Genomic DNA, 25008 nt, shown 5'->3' on the forward strand with positions numbered 1-25008 from the left:
CATTCTGAAAAGGTCCGGTGCAGCCATATTTTTAGTGTCTCAAGAAACTACCACTTAGAGCAAGTTGCCGTGACATGGTGATCCTTACCTCAAGAGAATGTCACAAAATTCAGGATTTCTATGCAAAAATTTTGAATTCTTGTTCAACACAAATGTTTTGTCTGTAACTATAAAATAAAACAAGAACTCACAACCTACTTCACAAATCGGTAACAATTTATAACATAACCCTAAAACATTTAAAAGAATAAGAAACGACTGAAATAATGGTGTTATTTTGACAGTAATTGGAATAAAATTATACTTTTTTAGGTTTCAAAAAAACAATTAAAATTTAATGCCTTCTCTTAATGTCCAGCAATAATATATTGCAAACAATAATAATTATTATATATAACATTTTTAATTTAAATATATATGACAATACTGGATATTTATATATTACAAATTCCACAACTGTAGACCACTTATGCATTGTTCCGATTTATTACATACGCTTCACATTAAAACTTTGATCACAGAAACAGAACAGAACGAACTGTCAAATAAATGCAGAAACACACATGCAAGCATTCCAAATTTATTTTCCTAAACATGTTGCTTTTGTTAAAGTTCTGTGTGGATATGATGTGACTTTGGATTAAAATCGGTTGGATGAATGAAAACACCCTCCAAGGCTTTCCAACCAGCATTGTCGCTAAGTGAATATGCACCTACAACTTCTCTTTGGCCATTTATCGGTCGTCCATATGTATGTTGGGTAACAGCCAACCACCTGAAAAATATAAACAAACTTAATTACTTTCTTCCCTTCCATTCTGGTTATGTTATGCTGCTTTTCTACCTCTTGGACCATCACAATAAAAAACCATGAAATATGGAAGAGATGAAAGGACAAATACACTGACAGCTATTCCTCAGCCAGGATTCAAACCTGGGATCTCTGGCTTCCTAGCTGATTATGTTATGTTAAACCTCATCGCACATTGTTAAAGTGTACTTTTGTTCTCATTATTACATGTGCATGTGAAATATATCAGAAAAAGTTGGTGGTTTAGGAGTCATAGCCCATTTTATACCATCTATTCCATAATACTCAGAATAAAGCAAAGGACTTTTTCAAGCTCTGCTAGTTAATAATAGTAAAAATGGATATATTGTTTTGTAATTCGAGTATGTCATATCTTGATATGTATACTACTGAACAAAAAAAGACAAATGAAATATCATGTGTAGTTTTCAAGAAATGGCAAGTTAATTGCTGCAATATTAGTACAGTATTGTATTGGAACAGTATTAGTAACATGCAATAGGGGTTCTCTGGAGTACACTGCCAGTTGAACACAAAGCTTCACACAGGGTTCCCACATGTATTCCAAATCTATTTTCCCTAATATTTCCCTGAATTTTCCAGATTTATCAAAACTTTTCCAGACTACTCAATACTACATACTAAATAATAATAATATTGACCAGCAGCATACCTACTCATGAGGACCAGTGCCTACCTACCAACTGCCGGCCTCACTTCCACCAGAGGTAAGAGATCATCCAACCAGTTATGGGGTGCCGTGTGGTCAGCACGACAAACCCACAGTCGTTGTTGTAGGTTTTCTATGATTGAGTTACACAACTAATTTGTTGCTCCCGATATATCCTCTCGCTGGTAGGTGGCCACTGGTTCCACACACATGAAAAGTTGTTCCCCTTCCCCCAGGAGAGTCGAACCTGTGTGTGTCCCATAGCCAGAACCCAAAGCTTGGAACCTAGACCGTACAGCAATGGTGCGGGACACACAGTACATTACTACGTATTTTTAATTTATTTCACAATAGTCTCCTCCACTTCTCCTTATATCCATACCATTCCCACCTTCTTTATTATTATTATTATTACAGATAGGACAGGTTATTCAGTACTCTAGAGGTTCTGGCCAATAGGCATTTCTGTGCATTGGTAATACCAATAAAGTATATTTACAAATAGCATGCAATTTAGTGCAATATTCCACCATTGTTATAACTTTATGAATAAAAACGTATAATTCATATGTCATTATTTTGCAAAATAGACATTGTTTTTCAAAGGCAAAAAAGTTTTCTTTGTAGTTACATGTATTAATTAATTAGACAAATGAATTATTCATGTTCTTCAAGGAACATTTGTAATTTTATATTAAAATGTCAATATTATATAGAATATTGGTTATTGGTGTCAGAAAATGTATCAGTAGTTTATTGGTATGAGCAAAAACTTATATCACTTCACTTTCTGAAAACAAAACTAATTCAAGAATAAAATGACATCCCTGTGAATATAATTAAGGACAAAGGTTACAGGTTTTTCTGGTATAACACTTTTCCAACTTTTATTATAGTGCATAATTGGCAGAAGATAAAAAGGACCATATGCTATGCTAACAGAAATGAATACCCACTGTGAATAGTTTGGGATGAAAATAAATGTAAATAAGACAATGGTGATCGGGAGAAAGTAGGAAGGCAAAAGTGAGTATCAGAGGTTAAGAAACTTGATCAAGTAGACAGCTTTAAATACCTTGGATGCATCATAAGCAATGAAATGCAGTCAAGAAATAAAAGTAACAATTGCAATGGCAAAAGAAGCCTTCAATAGAAATAAAAATATTTTCTGTGGATCTATGAACAAAGAACAGAGGAAAAGACTAATGAAATGCTTAGTATGGTGTGTAACTCTATATGGTGAGAAAACATGGACACTGAGAACAAGTGAGAAAAAGCAACTGGAAGCTCTGGAAATGTGGTTATGGAGAAGAATGGAACTGGTGAAATGGACAGAAAAAGTGAGAAATGAAACAGAAATAGAAAGAGTTGGGGAAATGAGATCAATGCTGGAGATAATCATGAAAAGAAAAAGAAATTCGCTGGGTCACTGGATGAGAAGAAACTGTATCCTAATGTATGCTATTGAAGGAATGGTCAAGGGAAAGAAAATCCTGGGAAGAAGAAGAAGATACCAAATGATTGACAACATCAAAATAAATGGATCCTATGCTGCTACAAAGCGAAGGGCTGAAGACCGAACAGCATGGAGGTTGCAAGGAAAGACCTGCCCCTGGGCACAATGATAATGCATAAAATAAAATTTCAAACACATCATACATAGACAGAGAACAGATATTTTCACACTATTTGGAAAACAGAAGTTTACAAAAGGACACAATTTCAACTAATCTGCCAATACCAGTGGTTTCGGAAAGTACTGATTGGAATTTAATAAGCAATACTGGAGTCTGAAAAAAAAATGCCACACAACACTTTCATGGAATTTAACTAGCCTGGAGATTATGTAAAATTAAGAATTTTCATTACGTTTACAAAATTGTGGGAAAAAGTGGAATTATGAATGTTTCAAAGGTAAACTGTGGTATGATATAGTTCCAATGGAAAATGTATACATGTATATTAAATTTATAAATTTTCTGAACTATTTTGAATAATTAAAATCCTGAAGGTAATTAATGATAACAACTAGTTTGAACGAGTTTCCAAATTCAAGTACTTAGGAGTAATACAAACAAATTACAATGATATTAAAGAGGAAATAAACAGCAGACTTACTTCAGGAAATGCATGTTACTTTACTCTTCATACGCTTTTATCTTCTCATATAATATCTAAGAAACTAAAAGTTAAAATCTAGTAGTATATGGATGTGAAACTTGGTCCCTTACTTTAAAAGAGGAACATAAATTATTTGAAAGTACTTGAAAATAAAATCCTTAGAAAAATATTTGGACCTAAAGGGATGACGAGACAGGTGAGTGGAGAAGGTTACATAATTTAGAATGGCATAAATTGTATTCATGTCAAGATATTCTTAGAATAGTTAAATCAAGATTTAGGTGGGAAGGCCATGTGGCATGAATGGGAGAGAAAAAAAGAGTTTACAGGATTCTTGTAGGGAAACCTGATGGTAAGAGGCTTGTAGGAAGGTCAAGACGAAGATGGAGGAATAACATTGAAAGGGACCTCAATGAAATAGATAAAGATGGGAAAGATTGGATTGATCTTGCCCAGGATAGGGACAGATGGAAGGCTTGTGTTGCTGCAGTCAAAAAGGCTAGAGAATTAGTTCGTTAATATCAGTTTTGGTGGAAATCGTAAGAGTACTAGCAATGGTATCAGCTCAGTCTTACTCCTCATAAACATTTTAAATAAATGTATCTTATGAAAACTTACGTCTGAGTGTCCACATGTTGCAACTGAACAGTATCGTCCCTCTCCCAGAATTCACCATCACAAATAAGTTTCCAATGGTCTCCGCTATCTCCATCACCTGCAGAGTAAAAAATATTCCGAAGTTAGCATTTCTCTACAAATTGCTGCTGAGTGGTCAACAATTATTGTTTCAGCCTAACAAATAATGGCACTTGCAATTTATAAACCTTGTAATTTTCTCAGTTTTGGCCAATTGTGACAATGTAAATAAAGGGTGAGTCTATGAAACTGAAAAAGGAACATTCACAAAACAAAATCCAGACTGGGACTCAAACCCAGAGCCATTAGTGGTGAAATCATGAGTTAAGAATTCATCATGCTTCACCACCAAGGTGGAAATCAAACATGTCAATTTACAATAAACAAACTGGTACTTCCATGGGTGGAAGCTAGTCAAACAGACAAAATTACTAATTTAATTTAACTGACAAGAAACAAACAGATAAATACTAACTCTGGGCGGTAAAGGTGACCAGAGGTGTGGTGCTGAACACCCCCCCCCCCCCACCTTCGGCTGTGAAAGTATGGGGCCCTAACTCCACACCCCCCTATGTGTCTTCATGGCGTGGTGGAAAGCACAGGAGAGTGCTTTAGATGCATATTTCTGACACGAAATGTGAAATAAGACATTGCAATATTCACTTTTCATGTTTCGAAAAGCTGCAAGGTGGATTTTACTACCATGTTTTGTCGTGAAATGATCTCTTAAACATGAAATTTATGGTTTTATTTCCAGACACATAATATTTCTTCGAAGGTCTGAATCATCCTGTGAGTTATGCAAATCCTGGAAAATGAGTTAATTCTGCTGTAAATGAAAAGCAAAAATGGACTCCTTTACACATGAATAAACTTAATACTCTAATAACTATATAAATGCGCTATTAGAAGTGAAAAGTTAATTTTGTGTAATCAGCAGTTTTTAAATCCAATTTTAAGTTTTTATTCACTGCCTTAACATCGGAATGTCATTTTATATGGGCCATTCCATGTCAAATCAACTAAGGTCTTAACCTTGACATCTCAGAAATTGATAATTTTTGGTGCAGTGGTAGTACCAGTAATGTTGACGAAAACTGCCAAATTTCAGATTCTTTCGACTCTTAGTTTTTGAGTTATTGACTTTCAAAAAAGCAAAAATCACAAAATTTGATGACATTTTGAAATCCTTAAACAGCTGTAGATAAAAAAAACTACATGGATTGGAAACTTAATAGTAGCAACACTGTTGTATATACGTAATTAAACTGAACCGGTGTTTCTCACTTATACCACATGTTAGTTTGATACCTAAGTTGGCAGTTTTGGCAAACTTTTTTCAAGTTTTTGAAAAATTACAAAATTCAAATACCACAGTCATGTTGCATTTCAAATTAAAGCTTAATATTAATGACACCAATTTGAGTTCTCTAGGTAGGTTAAATAGTTTTGATCTACAGGTGTTTAAAGATTTCAAAATGTAGTCAAATTTTAGGATTTTTGTTTTTTTGAAAGTCAATAACTCAAAAATTAAGACCTGAAAAAATCTGAAATTTGGCAGTTTTTGTCCTCTTGATAGATACAATGTATGAACAAAAAATCTAAAAAAATCTGAGTCTTAAAGGTTCCATATATAATTTTTATTGGACAATTTGACATGGAATGATCCATATACAGTACTGATTTTGATCCTGAAATATACAGTTTTTGTCGAAATCTAGGCTGAGAGTAAAATATGGAACTTTGGTGGTAAGACTAAAAGTCTATCACTTAACATGCATTTTGCTGTAAAATAAATCAAGATTAGTGCATTGTAAACAAATATGATATGGTAACATGGTGAACAACAAAGTAAGAACCACATGAGAAAATGCCTGGGGAAAAATATTTCAAGGGACATGTGACACCTTGTCATGATTCTGAAAAGATGAGGTCCGACTTTCTTTATGAATAACAAAAGTTTAAGATGCAATTTCAATAATACAATATGTACCAGATGACTTAATGAAAGTGTCACTACTGAAAAATAAAGTGACATGGAATGTGATAGTGAAATATAGTCTGCAACTTTCCCTCAGGCTTTTGTCTGTATACAGCATTGAGATTCCATGGCCTTCTATGTACCCAGTGGAGGCACATAGTGGTTCGGATCCCACTTTAAACAGAGCCTCCCCGGTGGCGCAGTGGTAGCGTCGTCACCTTGTAATCAAGGGGTCCCTGGTTCGATACCTGGTTGAGGCACATAGTGGTTCGGATTAGTCCCAATTAGCCTTACTGTGCATAAAGTGGACTTAAAATACCAACCAACCCACTTTAAACAGTAGGCCCAGTCCCGATTAGCCTTAATGTGCATAAAGTGGACTTAAAACTCCAAATCAATCAATCAATCAATGGCCTTCTATGAGATCTTCCAGATATGACTACAAAATTGAAAAGAAATGCAGTAATGACATGCAAAGAATATTTTTCCTTGGTGCATCATTATTCAAAGAATGGAGTTTCACTAACTAGGATCTACCAGAAAAAAACAACTGGTATTATAATCCTACTAGGGTAACAGTGAAACCTCCTAACTGCAACCTACTGGGAAAGCCCTGTTAATTCCAGCATACTAGATTAGATAGAAGCCTGCTAATTGAAGTCTAACATGTAAGTCTACTAATCACAGTTTACTGAAAGGTTAAACACCCCAAAGTCTAAACTACAGCAGTATTTATGTTCCATCTGTAGCCCCATACAAACAAATCATTTGTGCATAAGGATAGAAATGCATTAAAATTTACAACCACGCACATATCGTTTTTGACGAAACACAAAATGTGAAACAGCACATTGTAATGTTTATTTTCATGTTTCTGTAAGGTGTGAGGTGCATTTTCCTACCATGTTTTATCACGAAATGATGTTAAATTTACTGCAAAATGTGAAATGAACTCCTAAATATTTTCTGAAGTCTGAATTATCCTGCAAGTTATGCAAATCATGGAAAATTGATTAATTTTGCTTTAAATATTTGAGGAGCAAAAATTGACTTCTTTAACCAGGAATAAACTTTAAGTCTGACAACTACATAATGTGATATTAGAAGAAAAAAGTTAATTCTGTATAATAAGTGTAGTTTTTAAATAAAATTTAAGGCTTTATTCATAATTTTAACACCGAAATGCCATTTTATATACTGCTTTTGATCCCGAAATGTGCCTAGTTTTTTGTACTGAAATCTTGATATTTTATTATTTTATTCACCATAAATATGTGGCTCTAAGAATCATTAAATAATTTTAAGAACTTTGGTAACTGGGGCATATTATTAGTTTAGTTCATAACCATTGTATGAAAGCAGTATACGTATTGCATAAATTTCACTTCATGAATTCATACTTCATCAGATATGTCTTTTCCATTATGCTCACCTATTTTCCATTGGAGTTCCTAAAAATACAAAGAGTCTTAAGGACAAGTGAATTCTTATTTCTTCTGCAGAAGCCAACAGAATTTGGAAATCACATGCACATGTTCTATTTGTATTTTTTGTTATTTTACTTGTCTTACCACTTCTCTAGGTTAATCACCAACAGGAGTGTGAATGATGAACTGATGAAAGAGAGATGAAGACCCTGGTATAGCACCTTATGACAACTCACCTTTTTCTCCATATGCTGAAATTTCCTGCTTCCCAGACAAAGGAGACTGGAATTTGTGAGAATGAAGATTCCTTGAGGTTGAGAGATGCTGAAGCCGTAAGACTGCACCACATTTTATGGGTTCTCTGGAAACCATAAAATAATCTTTAGAAACAACAAGGATTAAGAAATAAACTTATTCCCAACATGTACATACAATATTTGGGTACAAGCACCAAAAATACCACCTTATCACTGAACTTTCCAGTCCGTCCAAACTTGTACAATAATTGCTGGTTTCTGTACTTCATTTTTTCATCTACTTGTCCTGAAAAACACCCTAAGTGTTCAGAGTCAAAATTTTGATGTACTTTAACCACTACATGCACATTGCAATTTTTAATTATTATGAAGGAGGCAGTTACATGGAACATTACAAAAATCTTTAGTGCAACGTTAGTCTAGAGTGAAGAGCTGAAATGGCATGATGGCGTGCATGTTGCCCTGCCTAAGCATCTTAATTAGGGCTAGGCCGATACCGAAGTATTGGTTAAAATTTATGCATCAATACCGTCCAATACCATTGTTATTGAGTTCCTAGACCTGCTACTAAGAGCAAAATTTGGTATTTTCAAAAGTTCCTTCACTCTTCCTTGTGGCAGATTCGTAGGCCAGCACAAGAAGTTCTGCATGGAGTTTTTTCCGAGAAAAACTTGACGAACCCTGACTCTACCGGGAAGTAGATGACTGACAAGATCAAAAGCAAGGGTTAAGTGAAAGATGGGACCAAACTTCCCGCAGACATGTAAGTACCTGGTAAAGGCTGCATATAAATAAAAGAACAACTTTATTTCCAAACTCGTGGGGTAAGAAAGGACATTTTCTAAAACCAGCTTTATCATCATCTTAGGCTGTTTCCAGGTAAGAAGATGGGAGTTCTTGAAAAGAATGTATGAAGGTCACAATTCACTTTGTTTTATCTACGAGGCGCATCCAGAAAGTAAGTTTCCCTATTTTTTAAAAAAAAAAACCAACACAGTTTCAGGAAACCATTTATTGGCAACAGGTACAGCAAAGGTTCAGCTATTTTTCAACATAGCAACCACCAGAATTGAGACACTTGTCGTATCATGGTATCAACTTTTGGATCCCACTGTCGTAGAACTCTGCCGCCTGTGAATGGAACCAGCGTGTGACAGACGTCTTCAGCTCTTCGTCGTTGCCAAAACGCTCACTGGAGGACAGGAATCTCTTGAGGTGCAAGAAAACGTGAAAATCGCTGGGAGCCAGATCAGGACTGTAAGATGGATGATCAAATAACTCCCAGCCAAATTCCGTCAAAACAGCTGCTGTGCGCTGAGCCGTATGTGGACGAGCATTGTCATGGAGGAGCACAACACCTGCAGTAAGCATGCCACGCCTCTCGTTTTGAATGGCACGTCGCAATTTCCTTAGTGTTTCACAGTAATGGTCAGCGTTCACCGTTTCACCTCTGGGGAGGAAGTCAATGAGCAAAATGCCCTTCCTGTCCCAAAACACGGTCCACATCACTTTCTGTACCGACAGTGTCTGTTTGAATTTCTTCTTGACCGGAGATCCAATATGCCGCCAATGCATTGACTGCTGCTTGGTTTCTGGGGTGAAGTGCGAAATCCACGTCTCATCACCCATAACGATCCTGTCGAGGAAATCATCGCCGTCATCATGGTACCGTTGCAGGAATGTCAGTGTTGCTCCTGAACGTTTCATTTTGTGTTCGGGTGTCAGGTTTTTAGTCACACACCTGGCACACAATTCTTTGAACAGCAGACAATCTCATGCAACACGGACCGCGATATCTCCGGAAAAAGGCTCCTCAACTCCGTAATCGTGAAGCGACAGTTCTCTACGATGCGCTGTCGCACCAGCTCAACCAGATCATCAGTGATGAGGGACGGACGCCCACTGCGCTCGTCATCATGGACACTTTGACGACCTTCCGAAAACTGCCGACACCAGCGACGCACCATCTGCTTACTCATAATGTTCGGCCCATGGACCTCACAGAGCTGACGATGAATGTCAATTGGCGCAATGCTTTGTGCATTCAGGAACATTATCACCGACCAAACCTCGCATGCGGTGGGAAAAGGAATACGAGCTTCCACTTCGGACCACTGCTGCCTCGCTACTGGCACCTGGTGGGATCTGTTCGCCTGGCATATGATTGATACATCTTAGCTCTGCTGCGCATGCGCAATTTACACGGCTCATTATGTTTACTTTCACGGGAAAAAAATAGGGAAACTTACTTTCTGGATGTGCCTCGTACATTCAAGCGGGGAGGAAGGGTCGTGGATTCAACAATTTCCTCCTTTACTCTTCCCTTGTGTAAAGGGGCGGAATTCCTCAGAGAATACTTCTCGCCGCAGATCCTGAGGTGGAGGTGACTTCTGACAGAGCACATGTGCATGCCAGGAGAGAGGGGAGACGAGCCTTCATTAGCTATAATAAATTACTAGTTGATGTCCACGTTTACATCACAAAGGATGATTGCCCCCACATCATCTGCGTTGGAGAACATCGGTGAGGAAACAGAGGACGAATATCTGGCAACCAGGTGGACATTCTACAGTGAGCAGAACGGATGGATCACGATAGGTTAACAACCAGAAAGGGTTGTTTCCTAAAATAAAAATGTCACAGGTGGTCGAGGGGTGCACCATGGGGGAGCTTCGAATGAGAGGCTGCAATTGTCGAGCCAGGACACAGCCAAAAATAGCAGAGGCCCGCGGCTCAGGAGAGGCACAGAATGACCCCCAGAATCTAGCAGCGGAGTGGGAAAGGGCCAGACGGAACAACAGGTGAATGCCAGGGATTTAGATTTAATTTGTGCCGATGTGTGTGATGTTTTCGGGTTGCAGATGTCCAAAGGTGATGGACAAGGAGAGGCCTTCGGAGGTTACTTCCCAGAATCAGCATGATAGGCGGGCACGAAGGGTGGGGGCGATAAAGATGTTGAGCTGGAAAGATGAGGGGTTGAAGAGAAAGTTGCACCAAGAGGAGCTTAGAGAATACATGCAGTCCTTCGATATTGTCGTTCTTCAGGGAAAGCTGGAGGCCCCGAGGACATTCCTGAGAATCAGAAATTTATGGATTTTAGTAAATGTGTAGCGAGGAAGACAAAACATGGGAAAATAAGGGAGAATCAGAAATTTATGGGTTTTAGTAAATGTGTAGAAAGGAAGGCAAAACATTGGAAAATAAGGGGGTAGTGATGGTACTTTTCAAAGTGATGTGATGACTTAGTATGACTCAGTAACTAGCCTTTGTTATTTTATACTCGAATTTTACAAGTATCAGTATCGGTGGGTATCAGCGAGAGTATCGGTTTCGGTTCAAAGTGGTATCCGCTCAGCTCTAATATTAATGTATTTAACTTTTAGCGGACAGAGCCTCACAAGTGTGGACCGCCTCTCTGGTCAGGAACTTTTCAGTCGCTTTTCAAACTTGTTGCAATGTACAAAAAAAATCATGGCTCAGGAACTAATTGTCATAGAAAAATGACATCGGTTTGTTTTCTTTCTAAAAGACAAGAGCTTTTAATGGAGGTGATATTTATACAATATGGATACCAATATTGAAGGTTAATGGAAATGGAAGAAGAAAATAGATGGTATTCAGCATGCCGTGCCAACCAAAATAGACCAAAGTGAATGGGATAAATACATTATGTGGTAACGTAATGGCGTTGTAATAAGGAGGTGCCAGGTTCGATACCTGGTGGAGGCACATGGCACAGTGGTTCATATCCCACTTTAAACTGTAGGTATAGACCCGATTAGCCTTCCATAGGGTGGCTACTCTAGGACCATGATAAAATTCAAGTATAATTCCCGGTTTTCAAGGCGAACTTTCCAAAAAATTCAAGGCCAAAAACACATATATTTAAAATATACAATTTAAGGTGCAGAGTTTACATTTGCTACTTCACCTACTCAGATTCGAAATGCACCTACAAACACAAGTCACAAACGTTACAGGATAAACTAATTTACAAAAAAAAAAAATGTTAATTGTATAGGAATTTCAAACTCAAATTGACCTAATGAATTTCAAGATATCTTAGTTTGCAATAATTTTCAGTCGGTTAGAGAGATTGTTCTGAAAAACGACACTAACAAAGTGCAATTTTTCACGTCTACAGAGAAAAATTCACGCAGAATTCCCGGTGGGTATTTATCCTGATCCTGTGCATAAAGTGGACTTAAAACAACAAATCACACAATACAATACAACAAATGCCTTATGTAGCAGAGGTACATACTTACAACCGTGCAAAGTTTAATTGAAAACAGACATACTTCTTGGGGAAAAATTTATAACAATGTATAAGACTTGTAGTTGCAAGCTTATGGAAACAATTACTGGAATTTCTAGTGTTGGCCCTATGGACAATGGATATACAAAATTTGGAGGAAAGCCCGACAAAATACCACTCTTTGAGGATATATAATGCACATGCTCCAACTTGGGGGGGGGGGGGGGGAGGAAGTTACAGCATTTGGAAATGTTGCATAATTTCAGAAGTTTTTAAAGTTAGGACCTTTGCACCTGGGTCCCCGCTGGACCCCTAGCTGTTACACATTATTAAAACGTTAATTTGTTTTCATAATTTCACCTAAGAGTGAAATATGTCAGATAAATGGAGTAATATCGCTTTTTATAAAATCTGTTCCACAATATAACAGAGAAACAAAGGACTTTCTCAAATGCAGTTTTTAATAATAGTAAACAGTATGCCATACCTTCATATATGTACTAATGAACAAAGAATACAGAACTGAAGTAACATGTGTAGTTTTCAAGAAATGGCATGTTAATTGCTAGCCACTTGTTACTGGGCAAACCTCTTTCCATCCATCCTCAATGAGTGGGATTTTCCATCTGGCCACTAAAGATTAAACAATAATTTGAAGTGATAATCTCACTGTAATAATTCAATGCTTGATGACACCTATATTTAGCATTTCAGAACCCTTGACACTGAACCCCTGCTAAAATGTGAAAAAATTTGCATGGCATGTGTTGTTGTTCATGGATGTGTTCTGTTGTTTTTAACTCTCAGATAAGTGTTATGGTGAAGTAAAGTACATCTAATAAATACACTTAAGCGAATTACTAACTTTTTCAGCGAAACTTACTTGTAGAGGTTCTATTAATTTTGGTGGCCCCTGAACAACATCCACTTGGGAACTTGTTGCCGCTAGGAGTGCTGGTGAAGCCAGTTCATCTGGCATGCAGGGTAACAACAAGACTGGAAGTCAAGCAACAAGTTCCCAAGTGGATGGTGCAGGGCCCACTGAAATTAATAGAACCACTACATGTAAGTTTGGCACAAGTTAGTAATTCGCTTAAGTGTATTTATTATACACCCATATCTTTTATTAAGCAAACATGAATAAAGTACCTCTGTTACCTTAGCCTGAAGTGGTTTAGCCCAAAGGCTTCGTACAAGTGAATTAGCACGCAATACGACAATCCAAAACCACTCCTTATGGAATATTGCCAACCACTTTATGAACACAAAATATTAATGACAAAAGTCAATAAATTTAAAATAAATATAAATTATTTTACATTAAAATGTATTATAAAGTAAAGTAATCGAAAATGAAGGACAGAAAAGTTAGAAACCAAAAACACAGGTGAAAAAACTATCATCATTGTGTTAGGTTTCACACTGATAGCAATTTTCAACAATTTGTTATGTCAACAGTGGTGTTTAGTGACATTATCATTTGTGTTTTTTTTTTTTTGTCACTATTTGAGTGTGCACACAACCAGTTTTTATGAATAAAAAATAATGAGAGCACTTGGAGATAGAAAGTTTTTTTGTTTATTCAGGCCATACTTTATGATTAAAAAAAAGTTATTTGTGGTTTCTGTGCCCTGAAACACATTTTATATTACATTACATAAAACAAAAGAATGTATAAATTAAAAAAAAATTGACATACTGGAGGGCGTCTGTCAGCCAAGGGCTCAACCATTTCTTCTAATTTATAGTAGCTACAAGCAAGTAAATTAGAAGAAAAGTAAAACAATGCAAGTAATAAGTACAGAGCATTCCCTGACATTCGCTACGAGACTCGGCAGCAAGCAGCCTGGCGTCAGCGCTTGTCTTTCCCGGTGAACGGGGTCCGCGACAGTCGCACGCTACAGTCTGTTTTTTTTGCTCTCTTTCCCTTTCTGTTGACGTTGCAGACTAACGCCAGTATAATCCTCCCTCAGAAGTTGTGATGTGTTGTGTCCGTGTGTTGAAGATTGTGGCTTAATATGGCATCACAAAAGTGTACATTATAACAAAGGATTTATCTTGTCGAGTGTTACTTCAGAAAGAGGAATTGGGGAGAAGTGTGACGACGTTTTGCAACAAAATTTCCAGGTGTTCCCATTCCACATAGGACCTCTATATCGAACCTTGTAAAAAAAGTTTAGAGTAACAGGGTCAGTTCTGAATAAAAGTGGAAAGAAAAATGGGGAAATCTAAAAAATAAAGTATACAAAGACAATCCGCACACCATCCGTGAGTTAAAAGAGAGTATTGTACGAGAAATCGGGAGAATTACAGTAGACGAACTTGCACGTGTAAATGCCAATTTCTTTCGGAGATACCAGGAATGTGTTGCAGCAGAGGGACATCATTTTCAACATCTTCTGTAGTCAAGGTTAGTACACAATATGAAAACTGTAATTTTAATAGCCGACTCGAGCGACTGTTTCGGACCCCATTCACCGGGAAAGACAAGCGCTGATGATGTCGAGTCTCGTAGCGAATGTCAGGGAATGCTGTATGTATAAGAGGAATTATGTCTAACATGTTTATATGATTGAATTATTATGAATAAAATAGCACATACAAATGCTATGCTACAAGAAATAAATAACGTATTCGATGCAATTTTCATCAAAAAACACTCCAAATGAATATGTCATGTAACAAATAATCTAAACATGAACCCATGATAAAATTCTCATGAATAATTAACAACTATGTGAACAATTCTAAGATCTTCCAATTATTTTTTAAAAACAGCTTTTGAGAAAATTGAAATTGAAATTTTGAAAGCAGTCCATAATAGCAAACCTTATGATATGGAAGGTGATGAAAAAAGGCTTGAGACATTTCCCAACTCTATTAGGAAATTCAAATCAGATGCCAATAAGAGACCAGGCATTGAGGCAAACAATGATGAAACAGCCCTGGTGTTTCTATGTTAAATTAAAATGTGCATAAAAAATGTGAGTGAATATTATGAACAGTTAAGGACCATATGTGCATAACTATCGTCCATTTTGTTGCAGAACTGAATGTAAATATAATTGCATTCAGGAAGCTGAATCATATTATTCAGTTAATATTTCTGTAATGTACAGTGTGCGATAGTGTATGCATCCAAATCAAAGATATTTGTTCATTTCTCACAGAAGTGAACATACAATTTATGACTTCATTAAACTTTACAAAACTTTAGAGACTGTTAAATTTTATGTGGCTACAAATAAAATTAAAAAAAATATTTTTGAATTAACTAAAAAATTACGCCTTACTGCATTACAAGACAACATAGTTTTGGAAGGAAAAACAAAAGATCAAATCCTTATTAACAGGTTCTAGAATAACAGCAACATAGAAATAGGAATCTACTCCCTCACACTCTACTGTTGTAATAAAAGGGTCATTCCACGCCAAATCAACAAAAAAAAAAAGTGTCATTTCTGACACGACCATCTCGAATTTTTCTGAAACTCCATTTGGTGGTCTTCATGAAGATATGAAATCCTGGGAAATTGTAGCTTCCTGTGTGGCGTAGTTATGGAGTTTTGGGGACTTGAAAATACAAAGAATTGTCAATTTTTTAGTCTGCGCCCGAGACTTTCATGGATAATTGCTCTTGCCCTGATTGACAAACAGATCTGGTTGTAGTCTTGTTTGAAAGGACATGAAATAAGCTTTCCAATGGTGTATCACATCACTATATTTAGAATAAAATCTTTTCAAGGTCATCCACTTTGACTTTGAACCTTTGAAGATGCATATCTGGGATTTCCTTAGAACTGAAATATATTGTTAACACAAGGTTACACTATAACATAACCAAATTTGAAGTTGGGACGATTATGGGATAATTAAAGAAAAACAATTTAATTAGTATTGGTGTATTTTTTCAGCCGGTCATTTCTAGTGGGAGTTTGCAACACTGCACTATTGCATTGCAGACTTGCTAATGTGCAATACTTCTGCAACTAGAAAGTGAAGAATGTGTGCAGGAGTCTTGTTTGAAACAAGTGAGGTAGAATGTTGAATAGATAGTGTTTGATTGAATTGTTGTTTTAAGTCCACTTTATGCACAGAAAGGCTAATCGGGACTGGACCTACAGTTTAAAGTGGGATCCGAACCACTGTGCCATGTGCCTCCACCGGGTATCGAACCCGCGACCCCTTGGTTACAAGGAGACGATGCTACCACTGCGCCATCGGGGAGGCCCTGAATAGATAGTGTGTTTAGTGTGAGTTTTAATTTGAGAGGACTTTTTTTTTTTTTTAAATAAAATACCTTGATCACCAGCATCATGGCATCATCCAGATTAGAAAGCTTTGAAGATTTTGAGATCCGTGGAAACCTTGACAGTCCATATTTTGAAATTAATACGTATCACCTGGAAAATAACACTAAAGCAGGAACAAACAGTGGATATTCACAGACAGATCAACACTTGAAACATCAATGAAGCCTGCAGAATTCATAGAAATTCTAGTAAAAAAAAGCGCACCTGATCGGAAATTCTTTCATGCCAACATGCTTAATTTCTCAAGCATTTAAAAGAAACAGTTCTTGATAGGCACTACATTGTACTTTGTGATTCTGTAGAAAATTACTCCTGTGTGTTGCAAGATGCCTCACAAGGTTTTCACTGAAATAATGGTGTAGCAACAACAATACATCCATTCACTATTTATTATTTTTATTATTATTATGGAAATCCCAATTCTTTGACAGTCGTAACTGAAAATGTTGTTACCACATCAGATAGCATGATACAGCATTAGATCACTTACTCCAGAAAGTACTTATTACATTTTTGAAGGATAAATTTGGTTTTGACAACTGGAACAAGATATTTTACTTTTCTGATGGAGCAGCAGAACACTACAAAAATCGCAAAAATTTCATCAATGTTGCCTACCATGAGGATGATTTTTCTATGTTGTGAGACCGATTTCCATTCCAGGAATCCAAAAGGTTCATGCAGTACTTTCTTTTAGGAAAGATGTCATACATATGAAACTTTATTCTGTATGTGATGAATTTATAGAACATCGTTTCATTATATGTTCAAATGCCTTAGAATTTACAGATATTACTGGATATTTTACTTGTGAATATAATAACAACTGGTGGCTAGTGTGTGTTCAGAAAGTGTCTGAAGACACCGGTGACTTACAAATTCACTTTCTTCAACCTCATGGACTATCAGGATCATTTTTATGTCCTCATTTGGTCCAACTGGACATTTGTTGGGTCCCAACGTGCAATGTTCTAACAAAAGTGGACCCTTCCACTGTTACAAGAAGAATGTACACTTTAACAACGGACAAAAGCCAGCTTGCCTTTCAAGGACTGAATGAATGAATACTGAAGAACAACCTGTGAACTATGGTGAATGTAAGTTATTTCTCAGGAAACAAACATTCTTCTTCATTTTTCACTACTGTAGATAATCATATTATTCTTAAATGTAAATAACAACAGTGTTGCAAACTACCACTAGAAATGATCGGCTGAAAAAAATACACTTACTAATTAAATTGTTTTTCTTTAATTATCCCATAATCGTCCCAACTTCAAATTCAGTTATGTTATAGTTTAACCTTGTGTTAACAATATATTTCAGTTCCAAGGAAATCCCAGATATGCATCTTCAAAACTTCAAGGTTCAAAGTCAAAGTGGATGACCTTGAAAAGATTTTATTCTAAATATAGTAATGTGATACACCATTGGAAAGCTTATTTCATGTCCTTTCAAACAAGACTACAACCAGCTATCTACATCAATTAGGGTAAAAGCAATTATCCATGAAAGTCTCGGGCGCAGAATAAAAATCGACAATTTTTTGTATTTTCAAGTCCCCAAAACTCCATAACTACGCCACACAGGAAGCTACAATTTCTCAGGATTTCATATCTTCATGAAGACTACCAAATAGTAGTTTCAGAAAATTCTGAGATGGTCGGGTTGTGGACTTTGTTGATTTGGCATGGAATGACCCAAAAGTAAGTGTGTGTGAACGCCTGAAGAGGGATAGAAATACATTTCAATGTATAAAGAAATTAATTTCTTGTGTCAGATACTCACCCTCTCATGCAATGCTCCCCAGTCCCTGCTTTAACCATCCAATGTGAATTCACATCCTCCTGGACCTCTGTGCCAGTCACAGACTGTTGTCCACTACCAGAACCATACTTAATGTCATGAGAATGAAGTCGAACTTGCCAGTCCATGTTCAGTAACTTAATCACAGAACCACAGGTCACATATTTGGCTTTCTTTCCTACAGAGAACCAATAAGTAAAAATAGAATTCAGTTGTTCATTAAAAGTAAAAAATAAACAAATTCAGTGTTCCCACATGAACTCTAATATTTATATTCCCAGAGTACTCGATACATGGTACATTACTGTCGGTACTCTTTCAGTATTGGCCAATAAAGGAATATAGTGTATCATTTTTTTCAGTAATATTAATTAATTATGTCCATCCGGTACTTCTATTCTCAGCAAACCTTCTCTGGCATGTCTTGTGCAAAGTTTGAGATTGTGATATGGAGTGATTTCATCAGTGTCACCAAAGTCAATGTTTACATCCATCTTCAACACTGCCGGAACTGCGAAGGCGCATTAATATCACCATCGGAAACTTCACACAAGATATGCTTGAGAAGGTTTGGCAAGAAAGGAAGTACCACCTGGACATCTTTTGTGCCACGCGTTGAGCACTCATCAAATGCATTTAAGATCAGCGTGAAACTGTACACATTCCTCTTACAGATGATGGTAGTATCATGTATTTCTGTTCAGTATTGGTGAAAATACGACCTTACAAATTGGCCAATAATTTGTGTGCATCCTATGTATAGAACACTTCTGACGAACAGAAGCTCACTTAGAATTATTTGGTCCTTCACATATGTGATTTATTTAGCTGTTCCGATTGATTAATGATTTCCTTCAGTTTCATGGGAGAAAGATGAAGCATTGCAGAATTGTAGAAACGGTTGTTACAGTGAATTTGAACCTTGGTGAAAGTAATTACCACTGCTTGGAGTTACTAATAGTGCAATTTATCGACGAAAAAAGACGTAAAAAGTACCTTATGCAAGCATCCGTGCTTCCCATCAACAAGGCATTTTTCGTTCATACAAAAGAACAAAAAAGTATCCTAGAATAGTGGAAATAATTGTGAAAGTAAATTTCAAGCTTTCTGAAAGTAAGCAGCACTGTTTGCAGTTCCAAAAAGCCCTAATTAACAGCGAAGGGAAGATGTAAAAGGTACCTTACGCAAATATCCCTGCTTCCCATTGACAAGAAAAGTTGTGGTTCTTTAGACCAGCACCAATATGATGTGATGTTGAAAGCATTTAGGGATATTATAGTAATGCTAAACCTGGCCCGCTTGAATACTAAGAGCCCTAAACTGACTTGCCTCACCTACGACCTAGATGGCAGCAGCAGTCTGTAACTAAGATGACAGTAAACTAATTGCTGGTTGCAGGAGAAGAATCATATAGGAGTATCAGTAAGTGAAAAATCATGCATTGAAGAAATCGCTAAAAAGCATGTGTTGACAGACAAAGGCCCAAGTTCCTTTTTTTATTGCGATTTCATCATGCTACGTATGCATTTTTTACATGGTTCGATTTTGACTAACGTTGTTAATACATACTGTGTAGTTTTAGCGATTACTTACTGCATGTTTCCTTGGTACTGGCATTTCACTTCCACATACTTCTATACAATTCTGTACTTCGCAACAGCCATTCATTTACTATCGTCTTGGTTACAAACTGCCCCTCCTACATAGGTCACATGTGTGAGATATGAAGGGGTTTCCGATGTTGGTTCATGAAGTCTGTTTGTTTACCATACGGTGTTCAGATGTGTACTTTCTTCTTGCCGCCAAAATGTTTGAAGATTTGATTCAATAAATGCTTTTGTATGTAGTTAGATTATATGGGTCAGGTTTAGTTCTCTTAGCATTTTAATAATAATCCCAGTTATAATTTTGGTTAGGTTAGGCAGGTCAGGTTTAGTTCTCTTAGTATTAAAATAAGATCCCTAAATGCTTTCTACAGTGCATTTGAAAAGTGTCTCCGCAGTGGATTATGGCAAAAGAGATACACTCACCTAGGTTACAGTAAATGTTGAAAATGTTTCCTTGGGCTTGAAGACAGGTCAATCCTCTTACACATGTTTGCGAACACTCAAAGTAGCATTGGGTGATCGAATGATCACCTTGAGTTCTTGAATAGTTTTAGGTCAACCTCTAATGTCTTATTTCTGCTCATAAATTGGATTTTCTCGAAATGAAAATTGTGCTGACTAGTTTCAGGACGATACCAATTTATTTCTATATTCTATGATACTTACTGTCACTTCGATCAATAGAGAATGCCTTGTTCATGGGAGTCGCGCATGCTTACGTAAGTTATTTTTTAAGTTTTTTTCCCAACATAAATAACTATTTTCAAAATCCAAAGAGTGCTCATTACTTTAAGGAAGGTTCAAATTTCATGTGACAGTAATTACGAAAATTCTATGATAATTAGTATTTCTTCTAGGAGAATTTGAAAAAATCATAAAATAATCAGAACCGTTACCGACATAAATAGAAATTGAACCATGAAAAAAAATTGCCTGTGTACCATGGTGAGATCAGAACTTTCACTTTCATGTTCATCAATTAGATGATTTTCCCTGAGATTTCAAATTTCTGCAGGTTTTCTAGGTGGGCCAAGTTCCTTTTGCTTTATTGCAATTCCATCATGTTACGAATGCAATATTAACATGGTTCGATTTTGATTTACTTGTTAGCATATACTACTGCGGAGTTTTAGAGATTTTGTTCAACATATGCTTTCATAGTTAGGTTAGGCAGGCCAGGTTTCCTTCTCTTAGCATTAAAATAAAGTCTCTAAATGCATTCTATTAAGGTTCCGGTTTACTTCTACATTACTTCTCACTAGTCTACGATACTTACAGTCGCTTGTCAACAGAAAATACATTGTCCATGGAAAGCATGCATGCTTGCATAAGGTAATTTTTAAGTAGGTTTTTCAACATAAATAACATTTTTTTTCTAAATCCAACCAGTACTCATTATTTTATGGTTCAAATTTCATGTGGCAACGATTGCCAAAATTCAACGATAATTAGTCTTCCTGCTAGGAGAATAATCAACAATCAGTACCGTTACCTCCAGGTGTGTGGGAACCCTGAAGTTACACAACGATATTAGGGCCATTCCACGTCATTTCAACCAATAAAAATTATTTTTAAACCTTTAGGATTCAGATTCTCGTTTAATCATTGTACGTATCAAGAGAACAAAAACTGCAAAATTTCAAATTTTTTTGGGTCTTAGTTTTTGAGTTATTGACTTTCAAAAAAAGAAAAATCCAAAAATTTAACGACATTTTGAAATCATTAAACAGCTGAAGATCAACAACAAGTTAACGTAGAGAGCTCAAGTTGGTGTCATTCTCTTCTGCTTTAAATGGGCTTTGAAATGCAACATGATTGTGCTATTATGTTGTAATTTTTCTATAACTCTAATAATAGTTTCTTTAAAAATCTCAAAAACACCTTTTTCACTTTTTTTTAAAAAAATATGTTTTGAAGAAACCAATTGACTATTTGTGTGCAAAATTTCATAATGGGACAGCAATGGGTTCCTATGGAAATTATTATTATTATTTTTGCATCGTAATGTGTGCAACATTTGCTAAATTTGTTGAATTCCATGCTAAAAGAACAACTATAAGCTGAATGGTTATCTTGAAGTTTTTATATTAGTCTATTTTATAATTTTTGGACTACAAGTAATGTGAAAATATATAAAATTTATCCCTCTTAATATTAATTAAGCAAATTGAAAATGTATATTTGTGTTTACATCTTAGAATAGAACCCAAATACAAGGTTTTAAAATCGAAAAATATACATGAGTAAAATATTCAGAATAAACTAAACAACCATTTTTATCAACCACACACATTAGTTTAATAACAATTAATTCACTTTAAAAGCATCACTTTGAGAGTATAAAACACAGCTCCTACACTGAGCATTTCACGAAATACAAATGACTGAAGATTGCAGTAAACAATTGGTGGTGTTCACTGAGATATACCGAGTCTAGAAAATTACTCTCACTCTCTAATCCCAGTATTTATTGTCTTGTCGAAGGCCCATTTCATAAGTGGCAATCTTTTTCACATGCTTCTCACCCTCCTTTACAATAAGCTTGCAGACTGGAAGGAGATACTCAGCAGCCTTTTCGAAAACATGAAGGGATTCTGGTAGAGACTGCCACCAAAGAAGAACTGAAATTTCTATTTCTACCTCCCCACTCAGTCACCTTCAACTCACCAGCTGCTGCAAATGTTGCAAGGTTGCAACGAACTGCAATATTCACGTCACAAATTTTATTGAAACAACAACACAATCTATGCATTTGTGTGTGCGTGGGTGCGGAGAGAATGGACGATGCATACAAGACTGAGTTCTATTCAAGTTACAAGTACCAACTTTTCTGTTATGACTCTAATAAAACTGACTGTAATACTTCACATACACTATCTGTCATCAATCATTATGTTGTATTAAGAAGGGTGATTTAAATACTTTTTATTCTCTAAATACATATGAGTGAGATTTCAGACCGAAACAAAATGTGACAGGTGACAAGCGACAGCGAAGTGACAAACAACAAGCAACACATGCCCCTTTGGTGTATAAGCAAGCATTCACAGCATATGCGTGAACAACAGACCGAGGCGACTCAATGCACTTTGAGAAAACTGTCCAGTCCAGCAACATGCATGGGACAAGTAATGTGGGTGGCTTGTTGCATGTTACTTTGGTCTGAAAGCCCCTTGTGGTGTTTGCTTATAACTCGCATAATTTTAAAAGCTCCACCACATCCTCCTCGTTATTCTAACAAGGAGTTTTTGCATCATTGTGTTCTTGACGCTCGGCTCTGGACGTCGAGCAGAGTAAATTTGGCAACACTGTTTCCCATAGCGGAGAACTTTGTAACTAAAGGGGGAAAGCTTCGGCTGCGGGCGAAGTTTTCTCCCGAGAGAACAGAACGTTGCAGCTGAGGCATTGGTATAGTAAGGAGCTTCCTTCTCCTTCCTTGGTCACGGGCGAGGGTGATCGGATCCGCGTCGACATACGAATTTGACTGTGGCATTGGATTGATGTCTGGACATGGAATAACGGGGTATAATAATTTAATTTATTTCAGTTTATGTTAAAGTTAAGTGACCGGTCCTTTTTGTTTAGTAATGATTTTCAGGAATAGTCTTTTTGGAATTATCCGTTTTGTGATTTAAAACTTAGTGCATTTATTCCATGACTGACGTAACACAGTTAAAAATTCGCCACCTTGTGTGAGTGTTTAAAGCGAAACGTTTTCAAGGATGTATTGGGTTGGCAACTAAGTTCCCGCCGTTTTTTTTAATTGGAAAAATCTCTATGACATTAAATACGTTTGGCACGAAGGTGTACATCATGCGAAAGAGAATATATTGTTCTACCTAAATTTATGTTTCTTTGTTACTAAGACATATTTTTTTGTTATTTACAGATCATTAAAATGGAATGTCAAGTTGAGAAGAATGAGCATTTTCGACACCTCCTCCTTTTTGCCTTTAATCAAGGTTCTAAGGCTGCAGAAGCTGCTCGCAACATTTGTGCTGTTTATGGAGTGGGTGCTATAGCTGAAACAACCGCTTGTGATTGGTATGCGAAGTTCAAAAAAGGAAATTTTGACCTCAAAGACACATCTCGTTCTGGCCGTCCAGTTGAGTTCGATGAAGAGCGATTGAACCACCTGTTGCATGAAAATCCGCGTCAAACAACAAGGGAACTGGCCGAGACAATGGGTTGCTCCCACACTACTGTAGAGAAGCATCTTCACTCGATCGGAAAGGTTCAGAAGTGTGGAGCATGGGTGCCTCACACTTTAAGTGTCACCAACAAAAATCAACGAGCCACAATCTCCGCTGGTTTGCTTGCTCGGCACCGTGCAACCCATGGACACAAGGAACGATTTCTTCACCGAATCGTTACTGGCGATGAAAAATTGTGCCTTTACATGAATATGAAGCGGCGTAAGGAATGGCTGAGCCCCGGGAAACAAGCGACCCCACGCGCGAAACAGGAACTTCATCCGCGTAAGACGATGTTGTGCGTATGGTGGGACTGGGAAGGGATTCTCCATTTCGAATTGCTTGAAAGGAACCAAACGATCAACGCGGAACTCTATGTGCAACAAATGGAACGACTCAACACGGCTATTCAAGAGAAAAGACCGAATCGGCAGCATGGTGTTCTTTTGCTGCACGACAACACCCGCCTTCATATCGCCAATATGACCAAGGACGCCATTCAAGCTCATGGTTGGGAAGTGCTGCCACACCCACCATACTCTCCCGATTTGGCACCAACGGATTTTCACCTCTTTCGATCTCTTTCAAATGCTATGCGGGGAGTTTCGTTCAATAGTGATGCAGAATTGAGAGCTTGGTTGGATGACTTTTTCGAGTCTAAACCACGTGATTTCTACCGACGAGGTATTGAAAACCTTGTTGAACGTTGGCAAAACGTTGTAAACAACACAGGAGAATACATTATTGATTAACTACTTGTATCTGTTTATTGAAAACTAACCTTTTAACACCTTCCTTAAAAAACGGCGGGAACTTAGTTGCCAACCCTATATAAATACCTTGTATATTTAATCTTCGTAGCAAGATTTCAGAAGATTCTCTTTAATGGAGTTCATTATGCGGGATGCATTTTGACGTCGGCTCCTTA

The 25008-nt window shown here is 36.8% G+C and overlaps 1 protein-coding gene across 1 annotated transcript in view; it reads right to left on the reverse strand.

Moving 5' to 3' along the window:
* Positions 1-290: 290 nt before the first annotated feature.
* The window catches only part of LOC145994342 (stromal cell-derived factor 2), a 32947-nt gene continuing 8229 nt past the window's right edge, over positions 291-25008 (reverse strand). The window contains exons 2-5 of the mRNA XM_083130459.1: positions 18263-18458; positions 7883-8007; positions 4221-4317; positions 291-775 (exon numbers count right to left, since the gene is read on the reverse strand). Coding sequence (XP_082986585.1) covers positions 607-775; positions 4221-4317; positions 7883-8007; positions 18263-18458 — 587 coding nt within the window. The 3' untranslated portion in view covers positions 291-606. The remainder of the gene's footprint in view (positions 776-4220; positions 4318-7882; positions 8008-18262; positions 18459-25008) is intronic.

This window comes from Lepisma saccharinum, chromosome 10, assembly GCF_977018435.1.
Source record: "Lepisma saccharinum chromosome 10, izLepSacc3.1, whole genome shotgun sequence".
Lineage (NCBI taxonomy): Eukaryota > Metazoa > Arthropoda > Insecta > Zygentoma > Lepismatidae > Lepisma > Lepisma saccharinum.